This window comes from Urocitellus parryii, unplaced genomic scaffold, assembly GCF_045843805.1.
Source record: "Urocitellus parryii isolate mUroPar1 unplaced genomic scaffold, mUroPar1.hap1 Scaffold_105, whole genome shotgun sequence".
Taxonomy (NCBI): Eukaryota; Metazoa; Chordata; class Mammalia; order Rodentia; family Sciuridae; genus Urocitellus; species Urocitellus parryii.
This window is the reverse complement of record NW_027551821.1, coordinates 311432-335230: the sequence shown is the minus strand read 5'-3', so window position 1 is coordinate 335230 and position 23799 is coordinate 311432. Positions and strand designations below refer to the sequence as shown.

General features: G+C 41.9%; 1 protein-coding gene across 2 annotated transcripts; it reads right to left on the bottom strand.

The window, feature by feature from the left end:
* Window positions 1–3097: 3097 nt before the first annotated feature.
* Window positions 3098–15285, bottom strand: LOC144251546 (sulfotransferase 1C2). 2 transcript variants are annotated; one of them, XM_077794401.1, is made up of 8 exons: window positions 15135–15285; window positions 14595–14720; window positions 12148–12162; window positions 10410–10495; window positions 6065–6191; window positions 5477–5571; window positions 5173–5353; window positions 3098–3210 (listed from the first exon to the last, which is right to left on the bottom strand). In XM_077794401.1, exons 1-8 carry the CDS (start codon window positions 15283–15285, stop codon window positions 3098–3100), a joined length of 894 nt encoding a protein of 297 aa, XP_077650527.1. The 2 variants fall into 2 exon arrangements, with proteins under 2 accessions (XP_077650527.1, XP_077650526.1); XM_077794400.1 differs by lacking the exon at window positions 12148–12162 and having other exon boundaries at window positions 10410–10507.
* Between the last annotated feature and the right edge of the window lie 8514 nt (window positions 15286–23799).

The window sequence follows — 23799 nt, the reverse complement described above, 5'->3', positions numbered from 1 at the left end:
CTTGACTCTCATCAGGGAACCTTCTTCCTCTGTGAAAAACACTTCTGTTTACCCACTGACTTCAGAAACCCGCACCCCAGCCTCTCTCACACCAGTCCTCCTACATTTCACTGAGAAGGGACCCATCCCAGTCCCAGTACACACCCTACCCAGACGGAAATGAGCTCTCCCTTTTGCTCCTCTCCTGATATGCGTGGGCATAACTACAGCAGTGGGCACTGGAGTGGCAGGAGTAGGAGTTTCCACCCATCAATTTTGCAGTACTATCTAAAGAAACGGCAGCTCGCCTCAGAGAAATCTCAACCCAACTATTAATGCTTCAGGACCAAAGAGATTTGTTGGCTCCAACTGTCCTCCACAACAGAGGAGATCTAGATTTATTAACCACAGACAAAGGAGGTATCTGTTCCTTCCTACAAGAAACCTGCTGCTTCGACACTAACAAGTCTGGTGAGGAATGGCATTAAAATCAAGAGAACAGGCACCAAGTTGATCAGTACTCCTCCTCATGAAATGTGAGGTGCTTTCTCCCCTGGCTATGTTCTCTTGGATGCCCCTTTTGTCTTCCCAATTCTCTGTATCATGATTGACCTGGCTATGGGGCCCTCCCTGTTTCAGCTCTTCATCTCCTTTTCACACAGAACCATCAATGCCACTACTAATCACGTGATCCTGAACATCCTTCTGCTGAGTAACAAGAGAATTGCTCACTATCAGTGCCTACAGGAGTCCTCCATCAATGCCCTCCCTCAGCAGGAAGAGACGTCACTGCCCCTTCTCCCTTCACCCTCCCTTCACTTCTTTTTCATAAATTTTTTTAAAAGGCAGGAATGTTAGGTAGAACTTGACACAGGCAACACCATTTGAAATACATCCCCCATCATAGAATAAGAGTCACCTCACTGTTATTCTGACTTAGCCTGACATTAAACCCCAGAAATATCCTATCATCGTACAAAGAAATCTCAAACAATAAGTTATCATCATACAGAAAAAGGAAATTTCTGAGATTGGAATTCTGAAAACACCTGGTTCAACATGAAACAGTGATCACCTCAAAGAATACAGGTGACCCCAAAGGCCCTTCCCTGACAACCCTCCTAGCCATGGCCCAACCACAAAAACTCCCACACTCCCTCCTGCCCTTATGTCTGCCCCAGGCTGCAGTGGACGGTCGGTCTCAGTCTCCACTGGCCCCCATCTGCAGGTTCTTACTGGATAAATGTGTGTCGGTGTTGAACTGCCTCTCTTCTCTATTTCCTTCATTTGCTTTTATCCTTACAGGGAGATGGTTTCTATTCCCTGCCATTCTGATTTATTTCTGATGTGTAATTCAGACTTGGTTGTCATTTGATTTTTCTTCTAGTGTAATGCAGCTCTATGCTGGTTTTTATTTCTAATTTTTGCTTCATGAAATATTTCATTGTGTATGCTTTGTAGTGCAGGCTTTCTTTCTTGTTATGAATTCTTATAGCTTCTGTTTATTATGGAAGGTTTTACCAGGTGAATCTCGGAATCAGTTTGCATACAGAGGTGAATAAGACATAGAACCAAATAACAAAAAAATATATAATCCAGTGAAGATACAGATGATTTTTTAACGTAACAAACATGTTATTTTGAAACTTACATATGTTTAAAGCTAAGTGTTTTTAACTGTATGAAATCAACATAAACAATTGTTTAAAAGTTGGGCCAATGGAAGATTTCAGCTTTCCATTACTGAAACAATTACCTGATACAATCACTTACTTTGATTCAAACTTTTGAAGTTTTAGTCCGTGATTGGTTAAACATATTACTTTTAGGCTTCTGGTATGGAGGCAGCATGGTGCGAATGCATGACAGAGATAAATTGCTCATCTCATGGCTAAGAAGTAAGACAGGAAGAAGGGCCTGAGTTTCCACTGTCCTCCTTGAGGGCATATTTCCAATGACCTGGAGAAGTCCCACTAAGCTTTTCCTCTGGGGGTTCATCACCACACAGTAGGGACACACTGGAATCCAAGTCTTTAACACACGGGACTTTGTAGGAAAGCTCAGGTCCACACTTGAGCGGTGATAAAAGAAATCAGTATTTTATTTGGCTTAGTGCACCCTCTGATTTGGGTCTAAAAGAAAAGGGTCAACGTTTGGAATTAGTAATTTGAAATGTGCCTTCCTTCCTGTATTCTGTGCTTTCATTCGCTCATGCAACACGTTTGTATTGGCAAGTGCTGTATGCATTAGGCACTGGGAGTAAAATGGTGACTACAATATGGAACCAAACCCCAAGGGATTTACAATGTAGTGGGACGTACAGATAAGCAATAGGGGAAACTATGGGAACTGAGTGCAAAGGACACCTAACTTGGTTAGGAAGTATTCCCCAGAGTGCATGGCAGTGAAGCTGAGGCTCAGTTGTCTCCATGTTGAGCTCCACACCCGGGCTGACACTGCTGACATCGGTCACTTCCCCTACTTTCTGCCTTTACCAGGATCTAACTTGGGCTCCCGAACACCACCTTCCTGCTGTTTCCTATATGGCCTAGCACCTTGTCCCTCTTCATCATGTTTTAGACTTCTGACATTCACTCTCTGGCCTTTCCTTTCATTCTCTGGGTGCTCAGAATATATTTTTTCAGGTCTGGCAGCACCAGGGTTGTATCCCTTCCCATTATTTCTCTTCCCACTGTGACCAGGAAGAACCTCCGGATTGAGCCCAGACCAGTGTTCCCCAAGTGGTCAGATCAGACATCAGAATTTCATGTTGTTAGTATATATTTTATCTAATATTTGTGTATTTGTTCTCAAGATATTGTTATATTACACCCTAGAAAATGGATACACTTCCCAAAAGAATGGGGATTATAAAAATCCTTGTAGTATTTAAGTCTTATATTTTTACCTAGTTTATTAAGATGTCTTATTCTTAGTTTGGAAAAAATAGAGGAGAAAATAGGCATTAGACATGACCCTTTTTGCAAAGCTGTGACATATGGTTCATAATTACAGAGATGGTTTGTACCACAATCATAAACATTTCCAATCTGGCTGTGGCTGAGGATTGAAGACAGCGTTTGTGTTCTTGTCTTCCAACTTTTTATTTACTACCTCCTCAGAGTTCCATGCAGAAGTTTATAGTGACTCCTTTCATCTTCTCCCTATATATTTCATCAAACTTTTCATTCTGGGCCAGAGTGAAATGGTTTTTCCAATCCCCCACAGTTCCTAGAAGATGGAAACCAGATAGGAGTTGTCATTCTCTTATGGACAGACTGAGTGGACCCAAGTTAATCAGTGGAGCACCCACATTAGGCTTGGCCTGTCAGTAGCCTGACTCACCCAGTTATCCCTCAATGAACTCCATTCCATCTGCTGCTGTCTGTTATGGGAAGCAGCCCTCTGAGGCTCAGTGCAGGAGGATGGGCTTCTAAATCTAATCATGACTGGTACCAGGAGCTGGTGACCCAGAATGACCCAGCCCACCTATGGTAGAGTCACACAGTGGCACTACACAGACATACAAACAAATGCACTATGGAAATACACCACATGGAGAAATCTCAAGGTGTTATGTTGACCAAAGGCCCCAGACATAAAAAAGTGTACTGTGTGATTCCATATGAATGACATCCAAAATAAGTAAAATCAATCTACAGGATAGAGATTAGAATAGCACTTGTCTCTGCAGGTACATATTGATAAAAACAGGATATGAGAGGGTCCCTTCTGGAGTTATGAGAATGATATCTTGATTGGGTGCTGGTTGTATGGCTATATATATTTATCAAAGTACATTAAACTGTATGCTTAAGATCTGAGCATTTTTGTATTTAGATTATATATCAACATTAAAGAATTTGAAAATAGTTAGAAGGAGATACTATTTTTCACTAAGCAGTGATTAAAATAATTTTATATTAGAAAATGTTCTTTGTTCCACCAATATCTCTTCTGAAAAATTATGTAACAGAAAAGTATCAGGAAATAAGAACTATGCACAAAAATTTTCATTGTAACATTATTCATAAAGATGAAAACTGAAGGCAATGATAACTTCCCTATCACTAGAAAACAGATGGGTGAATTAGGAAAGTTTATTATGCCACTTTGATATAACAGAGGACTTCTAAAAGCAGTGAGGGGCTTGGATCTATATGCCTTGCACTGGAGAGATGTTTCCTATTCTGGTGGGCAAATCTGTACAGGATAACTACATATGGTATACATATCTCTGTGTTTGTATGAGACAAAAGGAAGAGTGTGTATAGAAAGGTAGGTATGTAAGGGCCTAAAGAAGGGCTATTTGCAAAATCACCATCAGCTATTTGAAAAGAAATGGAATCATTTGATTTGTTTCAGAAGCATTGAGTACTCTTTTAGATGGAAAGGACAATGAAATAATTTCAGTTGCCTACCAAAAAATAAAAGAAGAAAAGACATTACAAAATAGTATGCAAACCATAATTCCACTGTTGTGAAAAATAAAAGTATATGCTTATAAAACAGAGAGCAGAAGGACTTTGGGGTGGTAGCATTTGGAGGAGATTTTCTTTAAAGAGATAATATTGAATTGATTTAACTTTCTATAATTTTAATGGATTATTTCTTACATAAAAGTGATGACTTTTTTTTTCCTTGAAAAATATATGCTGGGCCAATTAGAATCCCTCTTTTAAGAATTAGAAGCAAAAACTACCAAGAGGAGGCAGTTCTCAGCAGTAGTTACAGTTGAAAATCATGACGTAGGGCAGGTTTGACATGGTCATGACCGAGGTCTGAGCAGATATTGAGACAGCAGAAACTATAATGTAAGTTAAAGTTACAATGGGCAGAGAGAGAGGAAATGGGTCATGACGGAAGGTATGCCTAATGCGGAGAGTAGCTGAGCCTTTTAAGTGGTGGATTCATAAAGCAAAGAGTCGTGACCTCCTGCTGCTTGGGTCCCAGATCATTATGTAGGTCCAGGAGTCTCTGTGAATTCTGGATCAATAGTTGCTCCTGCCTTCATTCATTTACAAGGTTGCATTTCCTTTGCTATTCGCAGAGCTTTGTCTACTACAACAAGTTCAAGTGCCTAGCCTTATTAGAACCAGGTATCATGAATAGTCAATCCATGGCCTTGGAATTAGTGAAACCCAGTATCATCTTGGCAATGTTACCAGGCATTTGTGACAAGGCCCCACAAACCTTTTCTCATGAAGGGGGAAATGGACTGGTCCAGGATAGATTTGGGAACTGTAGAACGGTTTGTCATGGGATTCTCCTTCATTTTCTCAAATGATGTCTCTTGGACAATTTTATCCAGCACGGTTTCATCCAAGTTCTTTCCCATGAACTGTGCCACTTTCTGAATTTCATGTTTTGGGTCCTGTGGTGAGGGTGACATTGAATGGGATGGATGAGTTTCAGAAAGCCATGATTCTTTCTCAGAAGTACGCCCTGAACAGCTTCAAGTTTCTCTGGCCCTGGGTCTAAGTGGCTCTGTACTCACCTTCTTTATGTCCTCATAGAAGAGGAAGAGAACCTGATGTCTGTCTTTCTTCTGCCACCATCCTTTCACATGGTCAAACCAGGAGCCCCAACCCACTGTAACAGACACAAAGAGCAGTCTACAGAGACATGGCACAGAGCCTTCTGAGGGTCAGAGTTTTGTTGATCTCAAGTGTAAAGGGGACAGACTCTGCATCAGATACCTCCTAAGAGTCCCGATCTGTTTGATTTTGATGGTCATGTGGACTGGGACGGGCTTGGGGTTATTTGTCCAAACATGCTACCCAAAGTGTCTTCCTGTTGAGGATGCACAAACATGTGTACCCTCACTGAGATTGCAATCCCTCTGGAATGAGGGTGCTCAACAGAACCTGTGACCCAGAACACAGACTTTCTAATCAGGTGGGAGATATTTACTGAGGGCTGTGGGTCTACAGTAGAAAAGCAGCCAAGCAGCTCTACCTGGTCCCCATCCGTGGCAGGACTTACCTAAAGAGGCAAAGTTCTAGAGAATCAAATGTCATGTCTGATTCTCTTGAATCAGTCTCACTAGAATGGGAATACAGGTACATGAAGCATTTTCTTTTACCTTTTCCATCAATGAAGGTTTCAAAATACTCTTCCCAGGTTCCAGGGTCAGGTAGCACTTGATTCATCCTTTGGAAATGGTAGTAGGAAACCATACAGTCTTTGGCATTTCGAGCTACATAAAGGAACTTTAGGGTAAGGAGACAGATGGGTGAAAAATGGTATAGAAATGGATTTTCACAAAAGTCCACCTGGGTTGAGTCTTCCTGAGGCTATCTACACACACCTGCTTAGCACTTCGGAGCTGGCAGTGTGGCTTTGTAACCTCTCACCACTCTCCGTGTATCTTTGCCAATTATACTCTGTTTCCAACCTGGTCCTATTAAGTCTTTAATTAGCTAACCTGATCCCCACTGGTGGCAGGGGGCTAAATCCTCCTTTAGAAAGGATGACCTGTCGTGTGACTAAAAAATGCCACATGCATGTGGATGAGCCTTCTGACAAACTCATCTTGGTTTCCTGGTGAAACAGGATAGCTTCGTGGTTAGGGTCTGGACTGTGGAACAAGAAAAGAGTTACTGTCTTCCTTCTGGCCTCTCCAACTTTATTATTTCTATCTCTAGTCACTGCAGCTCTGCCCCTACAAAGCGTCCCTTTATGTGTCACTTTGACCTCAAATTCAAACCTTCCTCTTCACAACTTTTCATTTAACCAACTTTTGTCTCATTATTATAAAATGAGAGAGGTAGGAAAATTCACATTGATTGTATCAGCCCCAAGTGCCTCTCAACTATCCACCCAGGACCCATGAACAGTTATTTCAGAGCTGTGCTGATTTTCACCGTGAAACAGTGGTTCATAATCAGGGATGATACTTTCCACCAGAGACATTCATCAATCACCAGAGACATTTTTAGTTGTGACACTGGGACAGTGATGCTGGCATCTAGTGAGTAAAGCTCAGGAATGCTGTACATCACTCTACCATACACAGGAGACAAAACTAAGATTTCGTGTCACGCCAGTCAGAATGGCAGCTATTATGAAGACAAACAGCAATAAGTGTTGGCGAGGATGTGGGGAAAAAGGCACACTCATACACTGCTGGTGGGACTGCAAACTGGTGCAGCCAATAGGGAAAGCAGTATGGAGATTCCTTGGAAAATTGGGAATGGAACCACCATTTGACCTAACTATTCCTCTCCTCAGTTTATACCCAAAGGACTTAAAAACATCATCCTACAGGGACACAGCCACATCAATGTTTATAGCAGCACAACTCACAATAGCTAAACTGTGGAGCCAACCTAGATGCCCTTCAGTAGATGAATGGATGAAAAAAATGTGGCACTTATACACCATGGAATTTTCTCAGCAATAAAAGAGAATAAAATCATCGCATTTGCAGGTCAATGGATAGAGTTGGAGGAGATAATGTTAAATCCCCCAAAAACAAATGCTGAATGTTTTCTCTGATATAAGGAGGCTGACTCATAGTGGGGTAGGGAGGGGGAGCATAGGAGGATTAGATGAACTCAAGATCGGGCAGAGGGGTGGGAGGGGAAGGGAGGGTGCACAGAGTTAGAAATGATGGTGGAATGTGATGGTCATCATTATCCAAAGTGCAGGTATGAAGACAAAAATTGGTTTGAATATACTTTGTATACAACCAAAGATATCCAAAATTGTGCTCTATATGTGTAATATGAATTGTAATGCATTCTGCTTTTATATATAAATTTTAAAAATTAATAAAAAATACATAGGAGAGTCCTTCTGCTCCCACCCACATGAAAGAATTATCTGTCTCAAAATATCAGTAGTGCTATATTTATTCATATTAAACTATCTTTTATGTTCTCTATTCTGATACTTGGACATTTTGGAACCTTTCTGTTTTTAGAGGGAGTGTCCTTTCTAGGAGTAGCTCATTCCTAGGTCTAGTAAATATACAGCCAATTAATCCAGAGCTCACAGTTCCACCTCCTCTTTTATGAAGCTCTCATACTCTGAACCACTATCCACCTGCCCACTCAACACAGGGCAGGTACCAGACCATCAGACACAGCCCTATGCCCCAGAGTCTGCTGAAATTGTTCAAACCACCCAGCTCGAAGCCTGCCTACCTTGCATCTCCTGTCCTCATCCTGCAGAAACTACAATAATGGCTCTTGTACATATTTTTATCTCATCTCTCTGCATCCTGACTGACCTGGTGCTTCTCTATATGGCTCTATGTGGCATGCGGTACCTTCTGTCTCTAGGGAACTGTGAGCACAAAACACTCTTCATGACGGTCATTTCTATGTCTGCATTACTTACCACGTCACTTTGAACAAATCCCATTTGTCTTTTAAGCAAAAACAAAACAAAACAAAATTATAAAATAAGGGCTGAGATTGAGAAGCCCTGCTTTCCAAGTTGGTTACTCTGCCACTGCTGTCTAAGTCCTATATCCGTCTTCTCCACCAATGAACACGTTTCTTAAAATATTAAAAAAAACACCTGAATTCTTAAGCTTTTAAACCTCAGTTGTCTTTCACTTCACTGTCCCTTGCCAGCTTGTGAATCTCTTCTCATATTTCTGACCTCCAGTCACAAGACTTCATCCCCTCTCCAAGTTCATGAATTTGGTATTCATCAGTATTTATACTGCATATTAGCCTATTATGGGGTTTTAAATTTCAATAACTGACATATGTTTCTTTAATAGTTCTGTTTCTAATTATATCTTATTCCTGTATTTTAATTTGATTCAATCTTTCATTTCTTTATACAACCTATTCTTCCTTCCTTCCTCCTTCCCTTTTTTCTTCTTTCTTTGTCTCTCTCTCTTTTTTTCTTTCCAGTGCTGTAAATGAAACCAGAACTTTGTATGCTAGGAAAACACCCTAGGACTTCCCAGACCTCTTCTTTTATTTCTATAGGTGATAAATTGTTAAGTAAAGTTCTTGAGGCCTAACTCTGCTGCTTGTTATCTGTCTGTCTGTCTGTCTGTCTATCTATCTATCTATCTATTTATCTATCTATCATCTCTATCTCAGTCTCACTATCTTGGCTAATTCTGTATTTTGTAATGTGAGATGGTGAGCTCAGGTGGGTATCTTGTGGGGCCTGGACAGAAACTGTATTCTTCCAGACCATGTGCCTGCCAGGGATCCTAGGGAACACTGACAGTTATTATATGCCGATTTGACTTCTTGTATTTTCTTGAACAGCATAAGGAAGGCCAATTTGAATCCCAAAGTTTTGAGAGAGGAGGATAGTGGGCACACATTCTCAGGGGAGCTAAGAGCAGGCTCAAGACAGACTCCCTGGGTTCTCCTTCACCTTCTCCACCCACCATTGAGGATTCAACCTTTCAGTATCCCAGTTATTCTCCTTATTCTTCTGGTTCCTGATATCCTTGGCTTTGGCCTTGTGCCTTTGCAGCCATCAAAATTTAAGTTGCTGGATTATCCAGGTCACCAAATTTCCCCAGACAGATCCAGGCCTAATTTACTTCTCCGAGTTTTATCTCCCTCTTCATTTTTAGAACTTAGGGACTTTCCTTACTTTTAAACCCATCTCAGTTGTACATTTAAAAAGGAAATTCTGCTATGTCCTGCAGCATTCATGGGTTGTATACAAATGTTTTTGTATACGAAACATCATCCTGGAAACAGAAGTTCTCACTCCTTACCCAGATTTTCCAAAAGGAAGCCATGTCATTTGATGTGAGTCCCCCTACCTGCACTCCTGTCATCCTGAGATTGCCTTCTTAGTCATTCCCATCTATTTCCACTGCTGAGAAAACAGTGCCCCATATTCAATTTGTGCTCTTGCCTCCCCTTGTACACAGTTCTCATCTTTTGTAGATCAGCAGACATGTTTTACTGCCCTATGTGGTGACAGAAATCTAACAGGCACTGATGTCCATGATGAATAAAGTACCAGAATGAATAAAACAAGGAGCTCAGGGCTGTGGCCCAGGGCTTCCTCAAGAGCATTCATGGCTCCTTCTGTTCATCAACTTTCCCTTTTGAACAATCTGCAAGGCTTTTTTTAATCCCCTTTCCCTCTCCCCATGGCCCAGCCTGTGGCCCTGTTCTCACTCTTCCCTTCACAGCAAGCCTTGCTCTTCAGAGCAGTGGATCCTCATGCCTCCCCATGTCTCGTTCTCTCTAGAAATTCAGTACAGCTTCTGCCTTCAAGTCTTGTGGAAACTGTTCACGGGAGTGCCCTTGTTGAAACTGTTCACTGAACACAGAACCTTGCATTTTCCCTTACTGTTGAGAAGCTGCCAACCCTTCAGAAGTAGAGGAGAGGTAAAGATATGGAGGAGGAAGTTCTGACCTGGGGTCTGGAGGCCTCACTCTGGGTGGGCTTCCTCTCCTCCTGCCACCAGGTGGCTGAACTGATCCTACCTTGCAGTTGTTTTCCCAGAATGAAGGTGGCAATAACTGAGTTGGAAGGTGAGTCCTTAGTATCCGTGGAGCAGGCATCGCATTGGCTTTTTCCACACCTTTAAAATAATTCAAGAGGATACATCTGTATGGTGTCAGCACTGTGTGGGGACCTTGTGTCTCAGGCTCTGTCCAGAATGTTTCATTATGCACTTATCTCTCTGTTTGTTTCTTGGCTTTCTTTTGGGATTTCACAGTCATATTACGGATATTACTTTCATTTTGAAGAATGACAACATGATGGCTATCAGGGATCTCCACGGCTCTTCACATTTTCTTCCCAAACTTTCACTTTAGCATTAGCATTTACACTGACATTCTGATCGTCTCAACTTTATTCATGGGAATCTCCAATTACGTTTTAAGAAATTGGTATCACAGTTTCACATAACAACCCTCTTAACCTTTTTGTGTGTATGCCTTGGACTGAACCAGGACTTGGGCATGCAAAGCACATGTTCTACCACTAAGCTATACTCCGAACCCCATCTACACCATTTCTAAGTATACATTTCAGTGACTTTAAGTATGTTTGCATTGTTGTATAACTATGTATTTCCTGAACTTTTTTTATTTTCCCAAACTGAATCTCTGTGCCCTTTAACACTAACTCCACAATTCTTCTCCAAGTCTCTGGCAACCACAATTCTGCTTTCAGTCTCTTTGTATTTGACTACTTTAAGTATTCATATAAGTGGGATCACAGTATTTGCCCTTTTTCATTTGGCTTATTTCACTTAACACGTCTTCAGTGTTCTTCATGTTACAGCATACGTCAGAATTGTGTTCCGTTGTATGTATATACTACATTTTCTTTGTGCTTGCTTCTCTTGTTATTGTGACTAGTGCTGCTATAAACTCTGTTTGAGTCCCTGTTTTCAATTCTTTTGGATATTTGCCTAAAAGTGACATTGCTGGATCATGCGGCACCAACATTTTTTTCTTTAAATAAGAGAGCATTCTAGTACTAAAAAGAAAGTTGGAAAGCCACTTTTAGAGGCCATTAAATTCATACTTCTCAGTAAGGATTCTCAAACTTGCCCTGCCTTGTCTTAGCTCCTGTCTGGTCTCCTGCTCAAACTGCCCTTCTGTTCACATGGGTCCCACTGCTCCAGGTCCCCTGTATAGAGGACATGAGTTTTCCCTCCTGCTTTCATCCCTATTGAGGTTTGTAGCAGTTTAAATCTGCCTCATATATTTTTTCTAACTCATGAAATTGTTTTTCCTCACTTGTTTTGTGATTTTTGTAATGAGAACTCTTCCTTCTATTGGTCTTGATATTGCACCTACCTTTTAGCTATCATCTCAGTTTTGTTTGCTGCCACCTGTCTTGTAGCTCCCTCTTCACTTGTTCCCTGGGCATCAGCTGTTTTATTGTAACCCTGATTAAATAGATGAAACCACATATGTGGTGCTTCGATTTGAATCTATAGGTATCTTCTAAAAGACGAGATCCTAGGACGTCCTCGTCATGTTCAAACCACTGTACCCCCAGAAGTGGAAATGTCTGGAGAGGTTTTGGAAGAGGCTATGGCTGACTAGGTGCACAGACATGAAGGCCGGAGGGAAGGAGGCAGGTTGTTGGACTCTCAGTTCCAACCTGGAGAGCAAGACCCAGGTAATCTGCCAGGAAGTCAGCCCTGCAGGCTGGTCCATTTCTTTCCTGGTATTTGTGGCTGTCATTTTTCTCCTTCCACACCTAATTCAATGCCATCTTCTAATTGGGAAGCCTATCTTCAGTTATACCACCACTTCCCACAGCCAGAGAGCAGCCCTCCTCCTCCTGAACCAGCTCGCCTGGTGGATTTGGCCCAACTCCAACATAGACTCTTCTTCCAAAGATGGCCTGTAGGAGAAAGAGCTTCTGTGGGGTTGGGACTCGGCATAAATCAGTCTTTCAGTTCTTCATTTACATTTTATCCTCTCTCTTTCTCCTATGGGTGCTCCAGGGAGTCAGTTATTCCATACCACCCCAGGAGACTCCCTCGGTTGCGCAGATCCCGGGCTGGGAAGCACAGTGTCCAAGGGCAGATGGAACAGCCTTTCGTCTCTTTCCTCAGCTCCTGTCTGGACTCCTGCCCTAACTCTGCCCTTCTGTCCACGTGGGTCCCACTGCTCCAGGCCCCTGGGTAGAGGACCTGTGTCTTCCCTCCTGCTTTCATCCCTATTGAGGCCATGGAACCCATTTTCATCTCACTGGCAGGGAGCAGGGGACCCATGGAGTCAGTCATTTTTGGCCTTCATCATCTGCACTGAGGTCCTAGCCCTGGGATTTGAGTCATATATCATGTGTCTTTATGAGAGAAGTAGTTCAGCTTGCGTTGTGCGAATAGCCCCAGGGAGTACAAAGTTAAGTAGCTAATAGTTAAATAGTTCTTGCCTCCAAGGAGCTTGGGGTCTGGCAGAAGAGAGAGGCAAGAGTCAACAAGGACAGTGACAGCTGATCATTCTGGTCCCCCCAGGAGTGCAGTTTGGCCATGCTCCCCTCATTCTGCCCAAAGCACTCCGTGCTCACCTCTGACTCACCCACTGGTTGTGACGTACATATTGTCTGCATTTTTCTCTTCCATGGAACCATAACTTATTGAGGGCCAGTGGATGCAAGATGTCTGATGAGCAGTCCAGGGCCTGTAGTGAGTGTTGAGCTGAGTGGGCTACTCCTAGATTTCACCTATATGTAGTTCACACACCCACATGCGTGCACATTTTCTCAGTCTTTCCAAATGTATTCCTGTTGGACTCTATGCTTTTGGTGTGAAATGTCTTTGTACCTGGGATTTGGTCAGAGGGTGCAAGGGACCTTAGGAAGGAGATGGACTAGCTTGTTCATTGCCCAGTGGTGCCCATCCACTCCAGAGGTTTTGACCCTTGACTCACGTGCATGAGTCAATGTCATCAGCTACCCTCCTCCTCTCAGGGGCACACCTCACCTCTATGGGCAGAGACTGTCTATCCTGAAATAAAACCACGGCATGGATGAGTCTCCACTGAGTACCCCTCTGTCAGTGGCTGGGAAGAAAAGAAAACCTGAGACTGTTTGTTCCTCCTTGGACTCAGGGCACCTTGATTCATAAAGAACCATCTTGGCTTCCATATGACATGCCTAACTGGGTGATGGGTTACCCTGCTTCTTAAAAATCCTACAGCTGCTGGGGTGACCTGAGGGAGGCTCTGTCTTGTTTTTTTCTGACTTAGTGATGGGACATTGTGCTCCCCACTGGCAAGAAACCTCATGAGAAACCTTGCTCAGGATTTTCTCTCTCTTTAATCTCCCAATTGTCAGAGATTAAACAATGTTGATGGGGGCAGGATGTAGAAACAAGATAAAAATTTGGGCTTGGTTGGTCCAAGGACCAAATGGCCCCCTGGGGCAAGTGATTTATCCTGGAGAGGTAGCTGGCAACAATACTTTACCATGAGAGACCCTGACAGGCACTGTTTCAAGCTTTTTACATATATTAACTCACTTAGTCCTCACAACTAATTGAGGTAGGTGCTATTCTGTGGCTATTTTGTAGCTGAGTAAATTATAGAGAGAGGTTAAATAACTTGCTAAAAGTCATGGGATAAGTGACATAGCCAGGATTTGAACCCCAGTTGTCTAGATTTACCCTACTGTGGAGTCATAATCAGAGACAAAGAAAAATGGAAGATCTTGATTGCACATGGAATGAATCCCAGTTAGGCAAACAGAGGTTAGCCTGGTATGGAGTTGGCACTTCACAGATAATTAAGAGATGGAGAACATCAGGCATTGAATTGCAAAGCCAGTGTCACCTACATAGGAACTTAGATCCAGAAGGACCTCAAGGGTATCTTGGCTTGGAGATACACCTGGACAAGGTTACAAGTTCTTATGCATATCAATCAGACCAGGAACTTCATTTCTTAAGGCAGTGGAAAGGTTTATCAGACCACCATCCACAGTTTTCTAAGAACTCCAGATCTCCATGCTAGAGTTGCCCTGCTTCGTTTTCATAGCTCTATTATTTGTGTCCCCAAGTTTCTATTACATGGATCTCTGTAATGCTCAGCTTTGGGAAGTCTCTCTCTCTCTCTCTCTCTCTCTCTCTCTCTCTCTCTCTCTCTGTGTGTGTGTGTGTGTGTGTGTCTGTGAACTCTCTGGAGCTCACCAGAGGGACTCACCTGAGGGCTGGGGGGGCCGAGCCCACTCAATGAAGGGGTGGCGGTGCTGGATGATGGCTCGCTGGCACTTCTCCACATCCGCATCCTGTTCAATCATGTCCACAATTTCCTGAATCCACGTTGTCCCTGAGGGTCAGAAGAGAAAGACAAGAAGCAGAAAACTTTTAGATAATCTTCTTGAAGCTTCCTGAGGGAAAGGATGAAGGGACATGGAGTCTGTTGTTGGCTTCAACCTCCTCTGGGTCCAGGATCCTGTTTGCCATGAGAGATGGACGTCCATGCAGGACAGACTTTGGGTCTTACTTGGAGTGGAGCAGCAAAGGAAAAGCTCACAACCACCCAAGAGCAGGGCATGGCCAAGCACAGCAGGTGGGGCCTCCAGCACTGCTATGCTGCAGCCCCTTCTGGGAATCCAGGGATGCAGGCATCCAAGCCTAAGCCCCCTCCTAGAACAGCAAGGGGCACGTCTTCCATCCTGGGGCATACTGACTTCTGACTTAGCAGGGTGAGGTCTCTGCTCTTGCCCTGCCCCACAATCACCTGCTTTAGGGTAAGTACAGATGAGAAGATCGTCCGGCTTCGCCTCAAAGTTCTGGATCTGGCTCCAGTTGTCCACAGTGGTACTCTGCAGGGGGATCCCTGCCACCTCTTTCAGTTGTGATTGTTTCTTCAAATCCGAGGTCGGGGCCATACTGTCTTGCGGTGGAAAGTCCTTATGGGAAAAGAAAAGAGCTTTCTTTAAAAAAAACTGGTGGTGGGGCTGGAGATGTGGCTCAAGCGGTAGCGCGGTTGCCTGGAAGGCGTGCAGCCCGGGTTCGATCCTCAGCACCACATACAAAGATGTTGTGCCTGCTGAAAACTAAAAAATAAAAGATTAAAATTCTCTCTCTCTTTAAAAAAAAACTGGTGGTAAAATACACATAACATGAAATTGAGCATTTTAACCATTTTTAATTGTATAATTCAGTAGCATTAATTACTTTCACATTGTTGTGCACTCATCACTACTACCCACCTCTTGAACATTTTCTTTTTCTTAAATGGAAACACTGTACTCATTCATCACTAACTCCTCATTCTCCATTCTTCAGCCACTGAAAACCACCATTCTTCGTTCTGTTTCCACAAACACTAGTTGTTTTACTTAAATAAAATCATATAGCATTTGCCTTTTTGTGAGTGGCCTGTTTAACTTAGCTTAGTAGTTTTATGATTAGCCCATGTTGTGTAATGTTGCAGGACTTCCTTCCTTTTTGAAGCTGAATGATATTCTTTGCTCACGTGCTGTATTTGATTATCCATTAATTCATCTAAGGAAGCTTGGGTTGTTTCTACCTTTTGATTATTGTGATTGATGCTGCTATGAAGATGGGTATATAAATATCTCTTTGAGTTCCCATTGTTCATACTTTGGGGTAAATACATAGAAATGTAATTCCCCAAATTAAACATTATATGTTTAATTTTGGGAAAAACCTCTTGTACCATGTTCCACAGTGGCTATATCATTTCACGTTCTCACATGCTGTACACAGGCTCCAATTTCTCTATATTATCACCAACACATGATGTTTTCTGGGTTTTTAAAAATAGCTATCCTGATGAGGATGAGGTTTTATTTCATTGTGGTTTTGATTTGCATATCCCTGATGACTAATGATGTTGAACATATTCTCATGAGCTAAGTGTTCATTTCTTTGTAGAAATGTCTTTCAAAGTCTTTGCCCATCTTTGCATTTGTTGTTGTTGTTTTGAAAGAAGTTTATTGAAAAGAAGGCTTTTAAAAGCACAAAAGGAGGAAGACAGAAGTAGTGGGCCACTGTTACTCTTGGGATTTCAGGAGATATTTATTAATACTACTATTAATGAAATGATAATAGTCAAAACCCAGCACTTATCAAACACTTTGATTTGTCATGTGTTAGGCTAAATGCCTGTATAAATTAGTTCTTAGTTCTTGCATAATATGAGTGACAGAACTTTGGAGATTAAAGGGTCCTTACAGAAAATGTAATAGTAAGCAATTGTTGGAAATTCAATAACAGAAGCTGGTTCCATGATTCCATAGAGTGGGTGAGGGAACTGGCAGCCCAGCTTGGCCAAACCTATCTTTCAAATGGCCTTTCCCTCCCAGAGAGAGAAACCCCATAGCATAGTTTACATCACGAAATGAAGGACAATTGGATAGTGTATGCCTCTCAGTAGAAAACACATTACCTATGAAGTGGTCTTACCACATACATTGAACCCAAATCAGTAAGCAAATATCGGTTTAAAGGAAATTCATATTAAAATATATCACAACAATGAAATGAGAATGTAAATCAATATATAAGACCAATAATCAATAAATGGAATTGCTTCAAATTTAAAAAACTTCTGCACAGCGAGGAAACAATTAAGAACACAAAGAGAGGAGAAAATCTTTGCTAGCTACTCTTCCAACAGGAGTTTATTATGCAGAATATAGATAGAACTCAAAAAACACCAAAACCAAAATCAAACAACCCAATCAATAGACAAATTAAAAATTAATTAAAAGATATTTTTCAAAAGAAGAAATGCAAATGGACAAAAACTATATGAAAATAATGTTCAATATCCTTAGCATTTAAGGAAATGCAAATCAAAACTGCAGTCCAATTAGAATGATAATCATAAAAAATATAAATAATAATACATGCTGTTGAGGTTGTGAGGAAAAAAGTATAGTTATATATTGTAGACGGGACTGTGAATGAGTACAACCACTTTGGAAATCAGTATGGAGAATCCTCAAAAGGCTGGGAATGGACTCACTCTATGACCAAGCTACTCTACTTAAAATAAGTAAGATCAGCATGTTATAGCAATACATCCATACCAATGTTTATAGTACCACAATTTACAAGCCAAGTTATGGAACCAGTCAAGGTACCTGTCAATAGATGAATGGATAAAGAAAAAGTGATCTATCTATTTATCATCTATCTATCTATCTATCCATCCATCCATCCGTCTATCCACACACACACACATACATAAATACAATTGAGTTTTACTTAACCATAAATGAAAATGAAATTATATCATTTGCTGGTAAATGGGTAGAACTAGAGAACATGTAGCTGAGGGAAAAAAAGCCAGACTCAGAAAGTTAAGGATCAAAAATTTTCTTTTACATGCAAAATATAGAGAGAAATAAGCAATTAAAGAAGGGAGAATCTCATGAAAATAGAAGGGAGTACAGTGGAATAGAAGAAGGAAAATTAGGAAAGGGGAGGAGGGATAGGAAAGGGGAGTAACAACAGAATAAAATTAATCCAACCATGTCATGTGCACATATGAATATATCAAAATGAATTTCACTTTTATGTATAATTATAATGCACCAATTAAAATAAATTAATTAAAAATGTAAACCACATGAAAGTCTACAGGACAATAATTAACTTACTTCAAATAAATGACAAGACATTTGAAAAAAATAAAGAGGAGTCAGTATATTTTTAAAAACCACCTAAAAAGACATGCACAGGAATATTCACATAAGTGATTAGACTTTGAAGAAACTAAAGAAGCGAGCAGAGGATGTAGTTCAGTGGTATAGCACTTGTCTAGTTTGCAGGAGACCCCAGGTTTAACCTCCAACACTGCACAAGAGGAAAACAATAATAAAAAAGGAAACAAAATAGAACTTTAAAAAAGGAAGTGATTATCTTAAGTGTCAAGACAGGGCTATTTCTAAAAAGTTAGAGGACAGAGAAAATGGGGGCTTCTTTTTAAGTTGGCAAGTTTTTAGGATATACTGCCCTGGGTGCCAGATACAAGGATGTTTGCTTTATAGTCGTGTATTAAGCTGTGCATTACTGTATTAGAATAGAAATCTAGATAGTATCATGGGAAGGGACTGGCACATCCAGACAGAGAAGCAGGTGAGGGCTGTACTAGTCAGCTTCTGTTTTTATTATTAACTACCCAAGTTCGGTTACTTATAAAGAGGTTTGTTCAGCTCACAGCTCTGGAGGCTGAAGTCCAAACAGCACTGGACAGGCTCCTGCAAAGGTCCACTCGGGTGTAACATATCACAGGGGAAGTATGTGTGTATTTCCTTGTGTGGTCTCCCTACCTCTCTGAAATTTGATTGTGGGGACTCCACCCTAATGCCCCTAAACTAATCTGATCACTTCCCAAAGGCCCTGCCTCTAAACACTATAGTAAGATAAAGTTTCCACCTTTTTACTAGTATACATCATAGTGTGGAGACCAAACTCCTGCATGAGTTGGGGGTGGAGGTGAGGGTTAGGGGACACACCACATTCAAACTTTACCAAAGGCTCAGAGGAACAAGGGAGCAAGGTATCTTCATGTTAAATAGTTCCTAGAGCTTAGAGCTTTAGGGTGGGGAGTGTATAGAAGTGAGCATGGATGATGTTACCAGGGCCTTTCAGGGTATGCTTTTATTCTAAGGGCAATAGGAGGTCACCAAATAGAGTGAAGCTGGAGACTGCCCAAGGTGACATGTTGCACTTTAGAAAGGTCACACTGGGTGGGGGACTGGAAGGACTGGACTGGAGCCCAGTGGGCGAGTTCTGCAGCAATTCAGATGGAGTTGGTGATCATATCTTTGCTTAGTGGTGTGGCAGAGGGGACAAGAAGAAGTCAGCAGACTTAAGAGATCTTTGGGAGGTAGAATAAATGTCCCTTAATGATTAATGTGAGGTGAAGGAGCGGTGGGGGAAAGTCAAGCTTGTGAACAGATTTCTGATGGGGGTAGCTGGGGAGTCCGAGAATTTGTTGCGAGTGGGAGCACTGGAGGGGAGTAGTTTTTGCATGGCGAGGTTCAGTTTGAGGGGGAATCTGAGCTGCCTGTGGGTCCTCTCTATCTGAAACCCTTAGGCAGGTGTGAAGGTGGGTCCAGAGCTCTGGCCTGGTCAACACACTGTCCAACCCTGCTGGGAAAACCGTGAGTGAGGCAGGTGCTGAGGGCTGAGGTGTGCGAGGAGAGCGTGAGAGTGGAGAGGCACTTAGTTCTTAGCTGCATTCGACTTATGAATTATGACTTTATATGATGAAATGGCCGTATGCATTCAGTAGAAATCTTACTTTGAATTTCGAATGTGAATCATTTCCCAGAATTACAGTATGTGGTAAAATCCTCTCCTGATGCTGACAATGGCAAAGAGCCACAAGTCCCAGCCCACCCCATGATCACAAGAGGAATCAGCTGACACTCCACAGTGTGCTGTGTTGCTGAGCTAGGATGGTTGGGAGGTAGGTTTTATCAATGCATTTTCATCTATCACATTTTCAATTTATGATAGACTTATCAAGATACAACCCCATCATAAGTCAGCATCTGTGTCTGGAAGGGCACCTGGAGCTCAACAGGCCACAGTATGCAGGGTGCTGAGAAAAATGGCTGTCAAGGACTAGGGAAGTAAAGATGGGGCTGTCTAATGTGCTCTCATCCAGTCACAGGGCGGGTAGCTCAGGAAAAGGAGGCTCAGCAGGAGTGTGGAGAGAGCTGGGTAGTGCTGGGAAGCAGAGGGCCATGCCATGGAAGGAATTCCAGGCCCTTTTCACCTTCCCTCAGATCCTTGCTAGGCTGCAGAAGCACTGTCGGAGGAGAGAAGATTTCAGGGAGAAAGTTTAGAAAGTAATTACCTGAATTTCTAGATCTAACAGTTTGACTGGTATCTATCACACCCACCTTTCATGCCATTGTTTTCAGTTTCCTTAGGACCTGGCTGAGTTCACCTATTTGGTAACACCTACATGGCAAAAGATGAAAAAATACAATGAGGTAAGTACAGCCTTTCTTTTGAGCCATATTCTTACCTTCAAGCTCCAGGAGAGGCAGCAGCCTTAGGACCTGAGCAAGGGTCAGTAGGCACAGGAATCACATTCCAAGGAAAAGGGTGGTGTTCCCTGGCTATGGCAATCACAGAGGCCCAAATTTCCTCTGTGCTGCAGCGGAATGACCTTCAGCAGGTAGAGGCATTGGGGAGGCTCTCCTGTTGTGTGGATCATTGCCGTCATTACTGAAAGAGTCTGGCTGTAGAGGAAATAACCCCGCTGCCACCTGCCTGACAAAGAATCCCTTTCATTGTACAGTGTTCACTGAACTGTGGCCTTGACTGCTCTGCAAATTTCAGCTTCCTTGAGCTGAAAACTCGAGGCTGTCTGGAGGAATGTATGGCAGCAAGCACACCCCTCCTTTTTTCTATGACCTCCAGTGACTGCACCTGTAGGTGTCCACAGTTCTGCAGCAGAAGCCAGCACTACATGGCTCTGGCTCCTCCCTCCAGGGCTCTCAGACTGGCAGAGGATCTTCAATGGGCAGGGCATGGAGTGTACCCAGGCTATGCTTCAGAGAAAACAGCCACATGGCCTCCAGGTCCTCTCCTTTCTAGTCAGGGTCTGTGTTTGCCTGAGCACCCAGCCCTTGTTAACCATTTAAAGTAGCAGCCCAACGTTGATGTATCTGACTCTCTCCTCCCACTTCATTACTGATGATGCCATGATGTGCCAAATCAACAGATTACCAGCCACCCGGTTTTACCATCATTTCCTAACCTGAATCCCCTTCTTTTCCCTTTAGCTAAAGATAAAGGGGGCTTAAAACCTGTGGGAAGAGCGGGTTTACAGGATGCTAGTCTATTATCTTCAGTTTTGCTAGCTTACCAAGTAAATCTTTTTTCTTGCCCCAATAATTTGTCCTCAAGTCATTGGGCTCTTTTATAAGTGGTGAGTAAATAGACTTGGGTTCATTAATGGGGGGAACTGAAAGAGCTACAAATAAGTTCCTGCTCCTTTGGTGATTTCTTTAGCCCAAGGTTCACTTTCTGAATCTATAAAATGTAGGAAATGGGGCTAGGATTGTGGCTCGGCAGTGGAGCGCTCGCCTAGCAAGGGCGGGACCCGGGTACAATCCTCAGCACCACATAAAAAATAAAGGCATTGTGTTGTGTCCATCTACACCTAAAAAAATGTAGGAAATGGTGATTGTCTCCAATTGTTGTTTTAAACTTAAAAACAATAATGAAAACATCTTTCCTAGCCCATACTGCTTACAAATATTGGTTTTCCTTTTCTTTTTCCTTGAACAGTATTCATCAACACCTATATGCAGAAAAGACACAGCAAAAAGTCTAGAGTTTAGATATGCATTTATTTAACCTTGCCTTATCTTTTAAAAGGCATGCAGTTATGAAGACAGATTATATTTTTAGTGACCTAGGCTACCTGGAAAATCAGACTGGCCATGCATTAAATACTCACTGACTGCTACTCTTCTGTCAACCCCCAACCTTGTTCTGACCTAGTGATTTCTTTCTGGAATTTAAGTGTAACTGAGAGAAGGATTTAGGATTAAAAGAAAGATACACCAAGTCTCAAAGGTACACGGATTCTCACATCTGTGAGCCATTGAAATGCTGAATGCACTCAGGAATAGTTGTGATTCTTTAACAACATGCCCTTGGCCCTCATCCTTGTAAAATGAGGGAAATTGTTGAGCACAGGAAAAACTTATGCAAAATTATGTACTTGTTCCCTGGCTCCACCTCTAGTCCAGCCCCTAGCATAGGCCTCCTATAAATATTTATACCCCACTCCAATAGATTGCTTATTTCCCTCTGGAGATAGCCTGCAGTCTCTCTTGGATGTGTATTCTTTGCTTTACCCCAAAGACATCTCTCTTGAGATTGCCCCCATTCTCCCTTGAATGTGTATCTATTTTCCTAAATAGACCTCTGTCTATAAATTTATTTGGCATGTGCTGAAATTCTTTTCCATTATGTATGCCATTGGTGCTAAGTCAGGTTCCCCCTCCCCTCTAGAAATCCTTGGACTCTTCCAGAGAATCTGTTCTTCTCTGTAACTGTGCACCTAGCTGCTGCCTGTCCTGCCAAAGTTTGACATCTTTGACCCTGTACTCACATCAGACATCTCTTTTCCGCTCCTTTTCCAAAGGGTATTTTCTTTGTTTAATTGCAATCTATTTTTTCTTCTACTCTCTTCCCAATTCCCTTATTCCAGTGCTGTCAACATTCAACCTCATTTGATTGACTCAAAAGTTCTTAGGGCTAACTCATGCTCTTTCTCTGCAGTTTAGATACCTCATATCCAGTTGTGTAGATGTCTGCAATACCAGAGCCACCTGCATGTATGCCACCCCTCTCTTACCTCATTCCCTTGCCCCATTTCCTTTCAGGTCATGGGGCTGCCATCTTTCACACCTGAAGCATTACCTTGGATTCCTTGACCTATCTAACAATATCTTTTATCATCACATGTTTATTGAGGACAACTGCAAATAAGAAATAAACCATATAAAGAACTCAAAATGCTTAACACCAATAAAACCCCACAAATAACCCAATCACTAAATAGACCAAAGAACTGAACACACACTACACAGAAGAAGAAATATAATCGATCAACAAATATATGAAAAAATATTCAACATCTCTAGCAATTACAGAAATGCACACCAAAACTACATTGAGATTTCATCTCTCTCCAGTGAGAATGGCAATATCAAGAATATAAGCATCAATAAAGTTGATGAGGATGTGGGAGAAAAGGTAAACTCATACATTGCTGGTGGGGCTGCAAATTGGTGTAATTTGGGAAAGCAGTATGGAGATTCCTCAGAAAACGTGGAATGGAACCATCATTTGACCCAGCTATCCCACTCCTTGGTTTATACCCAAAAGACTTAAGATCAGCGTACTACAGTGACACAGCCACATCCATGTTTATAGCAGCTCAATTTCCAACAGCTAAACTATTGAACCAACCTAGATGGCCTTCAACAGATGAATGAATAAAAAAAACTGTGGTGTATATACAGAATAGAATATTCCTCCATCTTAAAGAACAACAAAATTATGGCATTTGCAGATAAATGGATGGAGCTGGAGAATATTATTCTAAGCAAAATAAGCCAATCCCAAAGAACTAAAAGCCAAATATTTTCTCTGATATGTGGATGTTAATTCACAATAAGGGAGGAGGCTCTAGGGGAAAATAGAGCTACTTTGGATTAGACAGATAGAAGTGAAAGGAGAGATGGGGTATGGGCGTAGAAACGAAAGTAGAATGAATTGGACATTATTAGCCTATGTGCATATATGATTGCATGACCAGTGCAAATGTATATCATGTGCAACCAGAAAAATGAGAAGTTAAACTCCATTTATGTATCATGTGTCAAAAT

Bases quoted from the DNA above. Each gene is read 5' to 3' on its own strand.
- LOC144251546 (XM_077794401.1), bottom strand. From the start codon at position 15,285: ATGGCCCCGACCTCGGATTTGAAGAAACAATCACAACTGAAAGAGGTG. The intron at 14,721-15,134 runs GTGATTGTGGGG...TCTGACCCTCAG, and splicing joins CTGTACTTACCCTAAAGCAG to GGACAACGTGGATTCAGGAA. The intron at 5,572-6,064 runs GTAAAAGAAAAT...TGTCTGTTACAG, and splicing joins AACCTTCATTGATGGAAAAG to TGGGTTGGGGCTCCTGGTTT.